Raw genomic sequence first — 15743 nt, forward strand, 5'->3', positions numbered from 1 at the left:
GAACCTTGAAAAGAAAGTTATCTTGATGACAATGATTAATTAGCCAAGGCAAGACATATATCGTACATAATCCAAGGCCACCCCTCCCAGCTACATATTTGTACTAACTCCAATTCTCGGCTTCAAAAAGTCAATGCTAGATAATTACAACTAACACCCGAGTTAGTTGCGACCAGACTCAGTCAGCTCCGCATCAAACCCCAATCCCAAAAGCCCCGCCTGATTCCTACTTGCACTGCAGTTCTTCTTTCATTTGATATTATTGTTCATCTTTCCACCATATTTTACAATTACAATTAATGTTAACTGAGTGAATCCATCTCAGAACCTTTCGCCCTTCCACCGAGCATCAACCTCTTAACCCTCCATTGTGCAAGTCCTTTTCCAACAGTCAACAACAGTACTCTTTGCACCCTTGCTTTTAACGTGTTGTTTGTGCTGCTTCGAAACTACAACGTAACACGATACTGTCAAGTCAAATGAATATCTAAGGAATATTTACGACACCCGAAAAAGAATATTCGGAGTCATATACCATACCTAATCAACCGTCTTCTACAAAGCGTCGTCATAGATTTGGAGGTTGTCCTTCGAATTCCGATCCCAGGTCAGTGCGGGGTCGATAAGATAAATGGATAATAATATGGAGGATGACGATGTTGATATGCCATATGCGCCGCCTCTGCAAAATGCGAATACCTCTCGCTGTCCAAATAACGAAGCTTCGCGGAATGGTACGCAACCGCCCAGTACCCGGTATCCACCGCTCATGAATCCTTGGGCAGGCTACCAGGCAGGCTACAATACGGCCTCTACCATGTATGGCACTTCAAATTATCCCTCAAGCCCGTATGGTAGTGCAAGTTCGAACTATGCCAGTCCAAGTTATGCCGCCCATTGGTCTCAAAATTCGCGTGCTCAGGGAATTCCATATCACGATTTTACAGACTTTCAACATCATAATTCAGAGCCACCTGTTAGCAGATCCTTCCCTACATTACCTCCTATGTCAGGCCCTCCCGAGTACAACTCTTGGACGGGACCTTGGCCTCATAATTCTCGAGCTATGCCAATGTTCGCCAATGAAAATTCTATAGCGGACAACAATAATACCCCCAAAGATTGGGGAACGATGGCGTTCCAGGCGCTTCACTGGAACAAGGTAATCCCCAACTTCAACTACCCCATTTCTCTATTGAGAGATCTTTTTTTCTGTCAACGTGGAATCAAAGCTTCTTGGAGAGTTGTAAGATCACTGAGAAGCTGACAACCTTAAAACAGTCCAACAACGAAGGCGGGAGCGGGAACGTGAGTTACGACATCGATATGCCCCCAAGGTACTAATTCGGAAGCCTGTGAGTACACTCACTTCTATATTGGAGCAGCCAGTGAACCCTATTCAATCTCCTTTCAAATAACTCCTGACATTCTCTCTTCATGTTTACATTTTTCTGCTTTGATACCAACATAAAAGAGAAAGACAACCGTCCACTAACGAAGTTTTTTTATATAGTTGGGCCTGCGTCTTCACACGTTCCTACTTCTACCGGCAGCTCTGAATGGGATCGATCAAGTGCTAGATCGGGACGTCGTTTGGCTGATGTTCAACGTAGAGCAGCGTTGGGCCGTGTTAGTCGTCCCGGTAGAGATTCGGATACAGACGAAGAAGAATGGGGAGAAAGCGACGAAGATGATGATGTCATGGGAGGATTCGCAACTGCTCAAATGCAGTTGTTAGACAACACCACCTTTGCTTCTGTTTTACGCAGTCGTGGCGTTAGCTTGAGTCGTGCTCTTGATCTGGGGGTTGATGGCAAAGGAACGCCGTCCAAAAAGTTTTTGTCTTCACTCCAGAAAATGAATGTTGATGCTCTGACGCAAGAAGAACGCAGTAAGTCTTGAACAGCGGTTTATTGCAGCTCTTCTGACCATACCCAGGTTGTTCGATTTGCTACGAAGAAATCGGCGTGGCGAATCCCGAAGGCGTGATTGAACAGCCGTTACGTATGCCCAAGTGTAAACATATATTTGGAGATGTCTGTCTCAAGACATGGTTCAAGGAAAACGACAGCTGTCCGTACTGCAGGGACAAAGTTCCCACACAATCCACAAGGAAGGTGATTGAGCAGCTGGTACGGCAGCAAATGCGATATCGCCATAACACAACTGCCCGTTCCGCTGAAGCCGGCCTTATCAATTCAGGGTATGTCCCGAACTATCACTCTCTGAAAAAAGGCTGACATGTAGGAAGCGCACTTGATCCACAGGACTATCACACACCAGTCTGGTCAGCTGCCGATACTGTGGAAAGCCGACGTCGCGTTGCCCGAGGAAGAATGGCCGGATTTGGGACAGCACCAGCACCTCCAGGAAGACGTCCCAGTTTGATGAGTCCTAACAGACTCTACACTCCCACTTCACAGCTGCAAAATGAAGTCAATCCCTTTCAAGCACATTCACGGCATAACTCGAACTCGGAAGGAGTCTCACCCGGAACAATGGGCGCATCAATCACGAATAATGGACACCGGCAGCCCGCACCGCTCACAACTAACTCGTTGGGACACTCGGCAAATTCGACGGGTTACATGTTTCCAACAAACTTGTCCCCGGGATCTTCTGCAGTGTCAAATACTTTTATGCCCCCACCCGCACCCTCTTATTCCCAACACAGACCGAGCGGGTTCGGATCTATGGGAACTCCGGCATTTGATTCAACCGAAAGCGTGAATCCCGGCCAACATCACAATTACCAATCTCCAGTTTACCAACAAGAAGATTCTGTTGCCTTTCAAAACCAGCAGCTGGCTCGTGGTTTTGGATTTCAAACCCAACAACAAGCTCAGCAGTATCAGCGGAATCACCAAACTGAGCAACAACTTCAACAGCACCAGCAAACTCGGCAACGGGAACATGAGCAGCAGAGACAGAGAGGAGGTAGAGATGCTGAGCTTTATCCCGCTCCGAATGGGGACATGGGAGACTTTTGAAGCACACATCGGCCAGAATCAAAAATCTATGGATAAATTTCAAAATTGCAAGTATCACGTACCCTCTCTTGAACTCTTTCCGTCGGCTTTGCTTTTCCATCTTTTCAAACACTCATGCACACATAAGACTCATTTGGGCTATTTGGACCTGGCAGGCAAGGCGTACTGGCGTGGATAGGAGTCTCAGGTTCGTATACCAATTTTGAATGGGGAAACTACTTGTGTGTTAGCGGCTCTAAGAATCCTCTTTCCAATCTCCTGAAGAATTGGTTGAGATGGTAGCAATGGTGATGATGGCGGTGGGTGTTGGCATCGATCATCATCTTCCTGGTCAGCCCAGCGTTAAATAAACATACATAATTAGCGAATAGAAAACATTTGGATAAAAAATTAGTGGTTGTGCTCTGCATATCAACCAAGAAAATGTGTGAATGGCCGCTTTGACTTTCAAAATTTTCAATATGCACATCAGAACTAAGAGACATAGGAAAATTATCAAGAACTCTGATTTATTCACATATTTTGACATTGGTTAGTTCGAGTGATTGAGTAACTATTGTTTTAGAGCATTTCTTGATGGGTCTAGTTGAATTTAATTTCACTACCTATCAGATTTATCTCTGTCTTTTGGGATGATGTCGTCCCATCATGCAATGCAAGGCTGATGATTATACAGTGCCGACAAGGCTGATTAGCTTCGTCGATCATAACCTTTGAAGAAAAGCGGTAGGATTTGGCAGAAAAAAGTTCCCGATGCTTTCGCTGAACATTGTAAAATAATCTTTTCCTTTATTGATATAAAAGAGAGCTTCTCACCTCTTCACTATTATATTTATTTTACTCTATAATTTTAGATCTTTTTCTCTTAATAAGCGTATTGAATTCTTGTCCTATCATTCTTACGATAATAGAAAATTCGAATTATTTATACAAAAAAGTGTTCTTTAAGACGTCAGGTTTAGAGAGCTGGAGGATTCCTAACAATTGCCGTCATGCCCGAGAAAGTTTTTCTCAAATTCGGCGACGATGCTGATGAGACTCCTAAGGTTGTGAAAAATGAGGGGGCTCCTGATACGAAATCTATGAATCAGAAACAGGCGCAATCAAAATCAAAATCGAAGTCGCAATCGCAATCGCAATCACATTCGGCGAAATCCACAGGCACGAAACGTTTAAGAGATGGAAGCCCAAAATCAGATTCGAAGCGGAAGAAACTGGCGGTGGTGGAGGACAAGGCGACAAATGCAAACGGTGCGAAGTTGACAAAATTAGAGCATGCGGATGACTTGAAGGCCGGCAGGAAAGAGCAGGTAGAAGAAGCTGAAGTTCCTAATGAGGCGAAACAACCAATCAACGGCACCAGTAAAGTCAAATCCTTCGGGGAGGAGAAAGATCGACAGAGGGGACAAAACCCGAGGTCTGGCAGTGAGAATGTCAAGAAAGCGGCCCCAGACAGGCATCTACAAAAGACAGCTAGGGAACTCGAGCCGTTTCGAAAATCACTTCCGGTATACAAGAAACTGGTTGATCTTAAAACTGCTTTGCGTACCAATGACGTCCTTCTCTTAACTGCAGAGACTGGTTCCGGAAAAAGTACTCAACTGCCTCAGTTTATGCATGATGAGCCTTGGTGCAAGAAGCAGAAGGTAAAAGTCAAGAATGCGACGGGTCAAGAAGAGGAAATTTCAGTCGGCGGTGTCATTGCTATTACTCAACCTCGTCGTGTTGCTGCTATTACTTTAGCCCGTCGTGTTGCTGCTGAGATGGGATCTGCCCTTGGATACCAACGTACAAACACTCCTGGAAAGGTCGGTTATTCCGTTCGTTTCGATACCAATACACCCATTGGAATGAAGATCAAATTTGTTACCGAAGGTACCTTGCTTCAAGAAATGGTCCATGATCCAAATCTCCGAAAATATAGTGCTGTCATTATTGATGAAATTCACGAGAGAGGAGTTGATGTTGATCTTATTGCTGGGTTTCTCCGACAGATAGTTCATGGGGATAAACAAGGTCGTGGTGGCATTCCATTGAAAGTCGTCATCATGAGTGCAACTCTTGATTTAGGCGGATACGAAGCTTTCTTTGCAAACCCTGACTCGAATCCTAGTTATCAACCGGGAAATAACTATGGCTCAATATTTGCACCACATCTTGTGAACAACGAGAAGGTCATTGAGGCTGCCAAACCAATGCTGGCTGTAAAGTCTGGAAAGGTAGAGGATGTGGAAATAAAAGAGACAGAAAGCTCCGAAAAAGTAGACACTGGCGTTGCCATTGAGGAAGTCAAAGGTAGGAAATTCAAAGTTGACCTATACTATGACAAACCGGCCGATCCCAGTAATTACCAGGAGACTATGTTCAAGAGGATTGCAAGTATACATGTTACAGAACCTCTTCCTGGAGATATTCTAGTCTTTCTAGTCGGTCAAGAAGAGATTGAATATATGCAAACGAGACTTGAGGCTCTCGGCGAGTCTCTAAGCAAAGAAGTGCCAAGAATCAAGGTTATACCGCTGTATGGTGCTCTTCCACCAGATGCTCAACAGTTAGCTTTCGATCCAGTCAAGGAGCCCAGGACGAGGAAAATCGTTCTGGCTACTAACATTGCGGAAACTTCCGTAACAGTTCCCGGTGTGCGATATGTAGTTGACAGTGGTAAAGCCAAGGTTAAGAAGTACCGCACAAAGCTGGGTATGGAATCTTTGCTCGTCGTGCCGATCTCTAAACAGTCCGCCCTTCAAAGAATGGGTCGTGCTGGTCGTGAAGCAGCTGGTAAATGTTGGAGAGCATATGGTAAAGATGAATATGAATCTTGGCTTCAAGACGAAATTCCTGAAATTCTTCGCTGCGATGTGCTCGAGGCAGTTCTTAAGATGAAAGCTCGTGGAGTGCAAGATGTTATCAACTTTCCTCTCATGGATGCACCTGATGTGGAAGCTATGAAGCATGCCATCTTCCAACTTAACGCTATGGGAGCTCTGGATGACGAAGGTAACTTAACCACAGATGGTAAAAAGATGGCCAGCTTCCCTCTTCCTGCCGCCTATGGCCGTGCACTCATCGCCTCCTCATCTCCAGAGTACAATTGCGTCCTCGACGCCATCGACGTTATCTCCCTCCTAACTGCCGATTCTGAAGTTTTCATCCAACCCAAATCTCAAGAACAAGAAGAGGAAGTCGATGCCAATCGCGCCGATATCATCCGTCGTGAAGGCGATCTTCTCACGTATCTAACAACCATGCAACGCTACGCCTCCGAAAATACAAATCGATTCCAATGGTGCAAATCCCGCAACATCAGCGCGCGGGCAATGAAATCCGCAATGCTGAATCGCAAACAATTGCGTCAATTAAGCGTCACTCATGGTCTCATTGACGCACTTCCCCTCCTGATCCTCAGCCCTTCGAACCCTCTACCCCGAAAGAGCCGAATGTTTGATTAAAGCATTTCTGAGGTCGTTTGGGGATAGAACGGCAACGTTAGCCCCAGACGGAAGTTACGTGACGACAAAGGGGAAAAATGCCGTGGTTATTCATCCGCAGAGTGTGCTTTGGGGAAGAAAAATCGAGGCGATTATGTTCTTGGAAAATGTGTTCAGTACGAGGAATTGGGCGAAGAAGGTTAGTGCTGTGCAGGCGGATTGGGTGTTGGAGGCGTTAGGGGGGTGGATGTGAGTGGGAATTACGCATAGGCTTATCGTCCTCGGGAAAGAGGTATTGGACGCAGCGAGAGAGAGAGAGATGTGGATGGATATAAAGATGGATACATAGATAGATACCCCAGATATGTAAGATGTGGAACGTAGGAGATAGAGATACATGCAGTTTATAGATGGCACATGACATCACAGAGCATATAGGATTATAATATTTTACGACAATCAATTGCAAACAGATCTCGCAATTACATGCAAAACATTGATGCACGATTCCACTAAGTTCTCTAGATGCAGAAAACAAGGGTGGTACTGACTTTTCGACGTGAAATTGATTGCATTGGATATATATGATATCTCACTCAGCTAGACATAATCCTCAACGTGAGCAACACTATACATTGCATACCTCATTTCCATCTCTACACCCCCTACTTCTTCAAACGATATCGGCCCCCGACACATTCCAAAACGCCCTCTTCTACCTTTCCACCCAACCACTCTAACAACTCCTCGTTACTGTATGGAAATCCCTCTGCAATCAACATATTCAACATCATAGCAATCTGCGGGGCTCCCATCTGACTCGAGCTATTCGTCAACATGCTCTGCACAAACTGCCAATACACCTTTGCATTTTCACCCGCGATACCCTTTTCTTCCTTTCCACCCTCTCCTTCCTCATCAGCATTATCCGCACCCACAGGCGCCGAAGCAAGGGCATCAGAACGCGCACGATCCGACGCATTAAGCGTTTCGAGAACAGAGTAGACTTGCGATTTCGGCGGGGATTCCTGAAGCACGAGTTTTGCGACCCAGAATTTGAGGGCGGAGGCGATGAGCGCGGGGTCCATGTCGAGTTCGGAAGTGAGTTCTTCGATGCTTTTTTGCGCGGGGACTTCTTCCTCGTCGGGATTGAGATGCGTGGTTTTGCTGTGGAAACAGGAGATTACGGTGGCTTGCCAGGTTGTGCATTCTGCGACCACGGTGCGGTCGGCTAGTTCGAGCTCGACGGTTGTGTGGCCGAGTGCGGGAAGCCAGGTGAGTTTTCTGGAAGGTTTGAGAGAGGAGAAGGCGGTGGAGTAGTCCGATTGGAGGTTGGTGATTTGAGGAGGGAGAGTAAAGGTGGATTCTTGGAGGGGAGGCCAGAAGAGACGAGAGAGAATTTTGGTATGGAGAGTTGGATGAGTCGATGGGAGAGGCATAGCTTTCTTTTCTGCGATGCTAAGATTTTGGGCTTTGTGGATGGCTTGGTCAAGGCGAACGGAATCGAGAATGTCTTTTAGCATTACTTCACAGCTTTGGAGCGGCGCTTCCCCGAAGCGAGATTTTAGAAGTTCGAGAACTTTGATCTGAGAAATTATTAGAATTGCATGTATGAGAAGGCGAATAGAAAAAACAAATACCTCTTTTTCGAAAGCTCCGTCGTTCTTCAAAAGGGTTTCGCTGATGATGTTTTGAAACTCTCTGATAAAAACATCTTGTGAGCCGAAAACCCCAATTAATGTTCCAATGATATCAGCATTTTTGGACCTCTTGTATCCTGGTCCTGCATCTACAGGATCAGGTACCCACTCCATGTCATGCCAATCTAATTCTTCATCGTCAATTTTCTGTCCAGACTGCTCTGAATCATTATTAAGTAAATGAGCTAGCTCAATGAGTCTATCTCCACTTGATTCGACAGGATTTCCTTGCGCGTCTTCAGTGTCCGAAAGCAACCCTGCGATTATTATTCGGACCGTATCTTCTCGTGAGCATAGATATACCTGTAACGGATATGCTACACGATCTAAGAGCACTTTCGAGTGATCAAGCGAATGAAATGACCAAATCATTGAGATGTAGGTCTGTAGAATCAATAATGTGGAAGCCCCTGGATGAAGTAGCCTTTCTTTCAAAGTGGCTGCAAAAGCTTCTGTTAAGCGTAATCGTCTCTGAGGTGTGGTAATTGTTGTTCGAAGGTCGTGCAATGCTCCATTACTATTTGGCCAATTCACAACAATATCAAATAACTCGTCCGTCCTCAGTGCTGCGAGACGGCCAATGCTCATTTCCTTCCACCTTTCCATATCGCTCCAAGCTACTTCAACATTGTCGATGACTTTAAAGACCAGGACAGCGAGTTTAGAATACCGATCTCCAATCCATCCGCACAGATCTGTAACACAATTGGACGGGGATACGTGATGTGCCGTTCGTGGAAGTACGGAATTTCTTCTTTCGCCATCTTGGGGGGTCACATTTATTTCATTTGCAGACCACAGTCCCTTGCAACCTCGATTGACATATTCAGTCATAGATTGGTTCATGATTTCGGCAAAAATCACCTCAAACTTTTCTCCGGCCAGACCAACTTTGTGTAGAGACTCCACAAGGTTGAGCATTTCGTTACAAACTTTATCTGTCCTCGCATCAATAGGTGCAATACCAGATCCCCTTACGCCCTGCAATCCAAGGATAGAAGAAACATGATTTTCGAGAACAGTCCTTAATGATGTAATAAATTGATCTGTGAGAGAATTTGTTATGATAGCATGTAGATCCCGTCGGAATTTCTCCAAAACCACACGCGAGAGTCCCGGAGTAAAAAGCTCAACTTGTTTGAGGATGACTGACAAGCCATGCAAATACATACGATGAGCAAATTCTAATATCTTTACACTGCCAAAAACCGAAGGTTGGGGACCCTCTTCATCATTGCAGAGTCGCAATACCGGCAGAATTTGATGGAGAAGATGTCTACGGACTTGTTGGGTATGCCAAACAAGGAGATCATCCGTATGCAATGCAAATGGAAGGCGGTTAACGGGATCCAGAACGTCCTTTAAGGCGTCGTCAAAGGATGGATCAGATAGTATCGACAGAGGTCTCAGAGTCTCAATAGAACCCGTGTCCAATGGTACATCCGGAAGTTGAAGACGATAAGTAACAGTATGCCAAGATCTATCCCATTGGATTTGATCCCGAACTTGGGCTACAGATGAATCCCGGTTATGCCCTCTGAGCTGTTGCGAGCTCCTCGTATTTGAAGCAGGTGTTTTCGGCCCATTATTGAAGCCTTGTGATTCTCCAAATGGTTGGCTTGGTGTTGTAAAGCTACCGGTCGGCGTTGCGACTGGGGTAGGTTCTGAAATCTCGGGCTTTTTGAATACTGAATCCAAAACGCGTTTTCTTTTCGTGGCAAAAGTGGCCATCACGATTGGGAATCTATCAGACAGCAAAAGATATTTTCATCACTTCATGCATTCTGTGATTCGTTTCGTATCAATCGCTGAAGTGGAAGCTGTATAACAACAATAATACTGTTCATGGAAAGAGCATCCAAATATTGAAACCACGAACTCACGTGATCGTGCGCTTCTTGTGTTAAATTCTGGCACGCAATGAAGACGAAATAAAAATCGGATAAGTATATTTCGAATCTACTGTGCGACACAATTCTTATGACAAGGCACTTAAGTTCATTTACAATTTTCATATTTTTAAACTACTTCTGAGTACATATTATATAATAAGCTTTAGATTTGCGCCTTACCGCCTCCTTATTCGCCTAGGGTAGTACCTTCCCAGTAAATCGAGTAACAAATGAAAGCTGTTTCAAGCATTTTGGGGTAGCCTGCCTCCCAGAACTCCCTTGCCTTCCGAATCAACCCAAGGATGTCTATCTAAATTTGTAAAGAAAAACGTTAAACATTATTTCATATCGACGTGATTCTCCCTGCTGGAGTAGTTCTTGGTCTCGGCCGTAGATTAATTACAGACTCGAGTTCTCGGAGCATTTTAGTATTGGCATCCGCTCGGTCTCTCATAGACTCTCTCTTCACACGATCCTCCTTCATCTTCACAATACGTTCTTCCCTTGTCAATTTGCTGCGTTGGTGTGGTAACGCGATTGCTTCAAACACCTCTTCTGCTTCGGAACCACTCAATTCAAGGCTAGACCGAGATCTCCCCTCACCATTTAGAGCTCTCAAAGCATCAGCGGCTGTTCCCTCTTCAACGGCTGTTAGGCCTCCTAGAGATGATGCTGGCGATGTCATTCCACACATAGAAGATAGACGTTTCTCGTTCCTGTCAATGTTCACTGCCAAGGCAGCTTTCCCATCTTCCCACTCTTGCATCAATGCTTTCAAGTCGATGCCTATTGAATCGTATTGCATCATCAGATTTGAACCGAGTTCCGATACATCTTCTGTGTCGTTCAATGATTTATCAGACTCCTCGCGCAAAACATGCAATTTCGCTTGTAGTCCACGGATCCCAGATGACAGCGTGTTTAGTTTGCGTAATTGTGCCCGCGCACGTTCTCGGCCCGGAGTAAGGGGTAGCTTTGGAGTAGTTGGAACTGGGAAATCTGTAGGATATTAGATTTGAACGATATTGACAAATAGTTTCGAACTTACTCTCTTCTTCACCCAAAATACGACGAATTTTATCCTCGGCCTCAGAAGTGGCGGAGCAAAGTGTGTGTAATTCGTCAACAGCAAGGCCCCATCTGTGAAAATCCGGTTTACCGCCATGCGCATCGAATGCAAGAAGGCAACAAAGAAAAATCTTTCGAATAGTGTGGAATCTAGCAGCGAATATCTTCAATACCCTGACAGAATCTTCATCCTCGAATTCGCCTTCTGTGTAGCCTAGCATAGCCTCTGTATAATCCAAATCACTTATATCGTATACATCATAGTATTTATCCAGATCCATCTCTTCCGCAAAGGGCTTCAATAAGTTGCATGCTTGAATATACCGAGGGATAATGTTGGCAAAGGAAATTCGGAGGATCTTTCTGAGTCGTAGACATCTTCGTGTCTGACTTCGATCTTCGAGACGACTGACGGGGGGCAAGGGTGTGCTTCTATTAAGAGGTTAATTTTGCCAGTAAGTTGAATGGTGAAAGATCCTACAGTCTATATCCACGAGATACCAGTTCAACTTCTTGAACGAGTGTTAGGGCTCCTGCCGCAACAGCATCAAACTGCTGTGCTTTGTGAACAAATTGCGATGCTTCTATGATAGATTGCTGTCGAAGGTATTGGAGCCACTGCTTCCGCACATATGTATATAATACCATAGCAGAAACCGCTATGGTAATAGATAGTATTACTACACGGATCTTCCCACGTATAAAAGTTCCATTCCCGCGTGTCCAGTGTATTAACCATGTAAAAGAAAAAGCAAGTGTTGCTGTGGCTGCGGCGCCCGAGAGTGTGAAGGTTCCAATTTGCGGGGCATCAAGTGTAGGCCCTGTAACATCTCGAGATTGGCCATGGCCTGTCTGCGCAAGAAAGGAATGTGTATTGAGAAGCTGTGAAGCTACTATGACATAACGGAATCGTTCGAGGAACTTTGCATTATCGGCTCGACCAAGTCGTGAATTGACAGCTTCCTGCGATTGATTATCAGACGATAAGACTTGGATAAGACCCAGATGACGACTTACGGAACAGGTATTATGTATCGCTGCGACAGTGGTGTTGCGCGGAGGGGTAAGCTGCAGAGGCGGAGGAAGTTTATGTCGAAATTTAAGAGATACGGTTGGCTTCCCTCGTGGAGCAAATGATGGACTCGACAAATCAGAATCGGCATCCCCATCATGGCTTGATGCCCATCGTGTATCCTCTCCACCTTCTCCTATGGCAACATGTCAGTAAGTCCCCACTCATGCAGTGCAAGATATCCCCCTCCTCTTCATGCATACCTTCGAGATAGGCGGCGAGCGGAGAGTCTTCGTGTATTATAGTCTCCATGGAATGCAACTCGTTATTGATGATTGCCGTCACAGTCCATTCCGGTAGGTATCATCAAAATAAGAGTGAGCGAACGAATGGGTGAATGAATGAATGAGCGAATGGGTTGTGAATGAAAGGAGAGCTCCGATGGATGCAATTAGTGATTATAAGACAATGCAATGAACGAATGAATGGATGGACGAATGAACGAATGAACGAATGAACGAATGAACGAATGAACAAATGAACAAATGAACGGTGGAAGGATTGACCAATTGCTGTGAGTTGTAGTCTGTTGGTTTATTAATAACAAATGCTTTGTTTACTCAATATTGGGCCAAGCAGAAACAATTACTCGAGAAGAATCCTCTGTAAAGATCTGAATAACTACATTAACTATAGCCGGTCAATTGCATACATACATACCTACCTACTCTCTCCCTTGTTTAAACTTTACACAAGTCCGCGAGTCCACGACGGGAAACTGGCAAGTCCACCAATCTCTCGGGTCAAGGAACAGATGGAGTACCTTGCAACGGGAAATCTTAATATGGATCAATCACCGATTTACCGACATTCACGACCTTTCTAAGCCACTCAAACCCATTCAAAGCCACTGCTCCAACCCCTTGATATAGAGTTTTCCCCACTACTCCCCCGTCTTCCTCATCTCAAAACAATTCAAAACATTCCTACTTTCGTCCGAATAGTCCACAAGCTATGGTCTTTCGAGGGGTTTTCTTCCGATCTTGCTCAATTTTGAGTTGAACCATATATATAATTGTTTCAAGTTATCGCCATATTTATCAAAGCGGGAATCAATATGGTAAACTCCACTAGTATCACTATATTCGGGGTACTAACGGTTTTCCAGGAAACAAATATAGGTTTCAAGTTCAACCCACGCATAGGTAATAGACCCAGACCTCATTTCCACGCGATGAACCAACGTTGCTCGGCTCAGATTGGCCTGGTATCTGTCTATGTCTGCTCTGGCTTTATAGATAGATGGAGGTATATACGAGATAGCGATGTGCTATTGTGCGAACTCTCGCCCCGTATATATGTGTACACATAACATACCTTTGGCTGCTCCTGTGTCCTCTTTTGTACCTGAATTATGAATAGAGAGTCAGCTTCAGATGAACTCTAAGTTTGCTATCAGACTCAAGAATGTAAGTATAAAGGAAAGCTTATGAAATGAGAATTTATGTCTTCCGGGGAATTCGGCATGATACTCGAGGCATGTGATACGAGAGAAGCACCGAGCATAAGTTTATTCCATATTTTGGATTAACGTTCACAAGTCTTTAATAAAGATAAGGTTTGGGTCTCATTGGCTTCGGAATTTCGGAAGTGGGTGGAAATCCAGGAGATGATGTCGTATCGTCGTATCTCTTAGTTTTCCGACCTTCGACGAATTAACAAAAATACAAGTCAAGGTGCCAAGTTTTTCACGAAACCCGTCGTAGACACCATCTTTTTACGAGAAAGAACCTTGATCGGGAGAAGAGATTCCGTTCCGTCACATATGTCCGGTTTGTGGACCGATTCGCGAACGATGCCAACGCGGGCCAATACATGCATTGTTGGTGAGGTATTGAATGGATCTTACGGACGTGTGCGGCATCAAGTCAATCTAGAAGCGAAGTTGTGGTTTGACGACATACTGAAATTTCTTGGATACTTGAGGTTGGAACATCACCTCGTTCAGCAACGACAAATCCAGATCTTTTTCAGTCGAGGATCCCAAAGCTACGGAAAACGCTTTCCTCATCACTTGATCATGTTGTAGCAGGCTGGCACTCTGACAATCTGGCGCTCATGCATATTCAATTGTGACGGTTGGCATTTGCAACTAATACACGCACATTTTCAGGTATTGGAGGCTGTTCGTTTGTCCCTTTACAGGTATGCTAGATCTTCAGTGAGATCAATTGGCACCCTGCCTTAGTCAGACATACCGAGGGTGTAGTTTTTGGAACTATGACTTCCGCATACATCACCTACTCCGAGATTTCTTTATTAACCAAGGCCAAAGCAACCCTCTGGTCACGAGTTCATCTCATGCCTATGTCCAATCAACGATTCCACTATTTTTACACCAGTAATCTATTGTTTGCTTCATTCAACACGACTCAAATCCTTTCATTCTGATATATCTGCAGACAAACTAGTGTTGTGAATGTTATTAGCAAGATCAATTGAGTCGTAATCGGAATAAGCTTGACTTTAAATGGAGACTTGTCTTCGTGGTAGCTTTGACAAGGGGCACACCAGCCCTTCCACGAAGACAGGCTAGAGAAGGTAGAGCCTTTTGAACCCCCCCCCCCCCCCCCCCCAAACAGACTGACATTTTGCTTCCGCAATTTTGATGCTCAGTTTTCCACTGTTGAGTTCTCTCGTATGCGAGTCCTTCATATACAAGTTCATGACACTCGTTTGATCCGAATTATACAACTACTACTCTCAGATATATGAGCCGAGACGGGCCACTCCTCCCCCTTATTCCATGGCACCTGGTTATGACCAGAGGGTACAAATGCTCTTTAGCCACTTGCATGAGGATTTGAAAAATTTACACCACATGAACGAGAGGGACATCAAGACATTGCTTATACGAGAAAGGATTGCTTCCGCATCACAGCAAATCCAGCTGATCATTTGCTCGTCTTACCAGCAGTTGTTTGACATCATTGCAGCTTGGATGAAGACGATTCTGGCATCCTGTGGTGTTCTGCAGTACTTCTGTTGCGAGAGTAAGTGTATATTTTTCCAGACTCGCTCAAAGTAAGCAAGCAGTGTGACATTGGACCTGGACTCAGAAAACTGAAACATGGACGAATGAAGTTTCAAAGACCTGCATTCTTACAGGGAGCAGGATCTCCGATATAAAATGTATCGGAGAAATTCTTTGCGTGCAGGGGAGTTCGCAAACTGCGACAAAAGGAGTTAGTTCAGTCAATCTGGACCACTATTTTGGACATTTTCAGGGTCACGTGCCTTTATTTTCATCATGTTTACTTTTGAAAATGCGGAGACTCCATTTCGAAAAATTACGAATTATCTATAGCCCTCCCTTGTTCGTTATTGTGATCGAAAGAGTGTGGCGACACAAACCGTGCCCTGTACGTAGAGCCATCACACCATTGACACTTGCTCTTCTTGGGGTAGGTTGCGCGAGTTTCCTCCTCCAGAAAGTGCTCTTTTCCGTTCTCCTTGACCATAAAGTAAACTTGCTTATGGCTAGACAGATAAGAAATATGACGTGCCGCCAGTTGCGGATCGCAAAAGCAAACTTCCATTTAAAGTAGTACCAAGGCTATGGAAGTCTGCAGGAATCTATAAGCATCCAGATC

General features: G+C 44.8%; 4 protein-coding genes across 4 annotated transcripts; 2 read left to right on the forward strand and 2 right to left on the reverse strand.

The window, feature by feature from the left end:
* Positions 1-631: 631 nt before the first annotated feature.
* Bfra_009589 (putative zinc finger protein atl6 protein) lies at positions 632-2990 on the forward strand (the record flags this gene model as incomplete). Its single annotated transcript, XM_037339930.1, has 5 exons — positions 632-1214; positions 1282-1355; positions 1501-1891; positions 1939-2203; positions 2252-2990. The coding sequence occupies 5 exons, from the start codon at positions 632-634 to the stop codon at positions 2988-2990; spliced, it is 2052 nt and encodes a 683-aa protein (XP_037189980.1).
* Positions 2991-3982: 992 nt separating this feature from the next.
* Bfra_009590 (putative atp-dependent rna helicase protein) lies at positions 3983-6671 on the forward strand (the record flags this gene model as incomplete). Its single annotated transcript, XM_037339931.1, has 2 exons — positions 3983-6429; positions 6452-6671. The coding sequence occupies 2 exons, from the start codon at positions 3983-3985 to the stop codon at positions 6669-6671; spliced, it is 2667 nt and encodes an 888-aa protein (XP_037189981.1).
* Positions 6672-7083: 412 nt separating this feature from the next.
* On the reverse strand, positions 7084-12402 carry Bfra_009591 (putative anaphase-promoting complex subunit protein; the record flags this gene model as incomplete). The annotated part of the gene is made up of 7 exons (XM_037339932.1): positions 7084-8004; positions 8059-9862; positions 10418-11009; positions 11059-11510; positions 11560-12041; positions 12096-12286; positions 12354-12402. 7 exons carry the CDS (start codon positions 12400-12402, stop codon positions 7084-7086), a joined length of 4491 nt encoding a protein of 1496 aa, XP_037189982.1.
* A 2834-nt stretch (positions 12403-15236) lies between these two features.
* On the reverse strand, positions 15237-15630 carry Bfra_009592 (uncharacterized protein; the record flags this gene model as incomplete). The annotated part of the gene is made up of 2 exons (XM_037339933.1): positions 15505-15630; positions 15237-15321 (listed from the first exon to the last, which is right to left on the reverse strand). The coding sequence occupies exons 1-2, from the start codon at positions 15609-15611 to the stop codon at positions 15237-15239; spliced, it is 192 nt and encodes a 63-aa protein (XP_037189983.1). The 5' UTR covers positions 15612-15630.
* Positions 15631-15743: the final 113 nt, after the last annotated feature.

The sequence above is a fragment of the Botrytis fragariae genome (genome assembly GCF_013461495.1).
Source record: "Botrytis fragariae strain BVB16 chromosome Unknown tig00000161, whole genome shotgun sequence".
Taxonomy (NCBI): Eukaryota; Fungi; Ascomycota; class Leotiomycetes; order Helotiales; family Sclerotiniaceae; genus Botrytis; species Botrytis fragariae.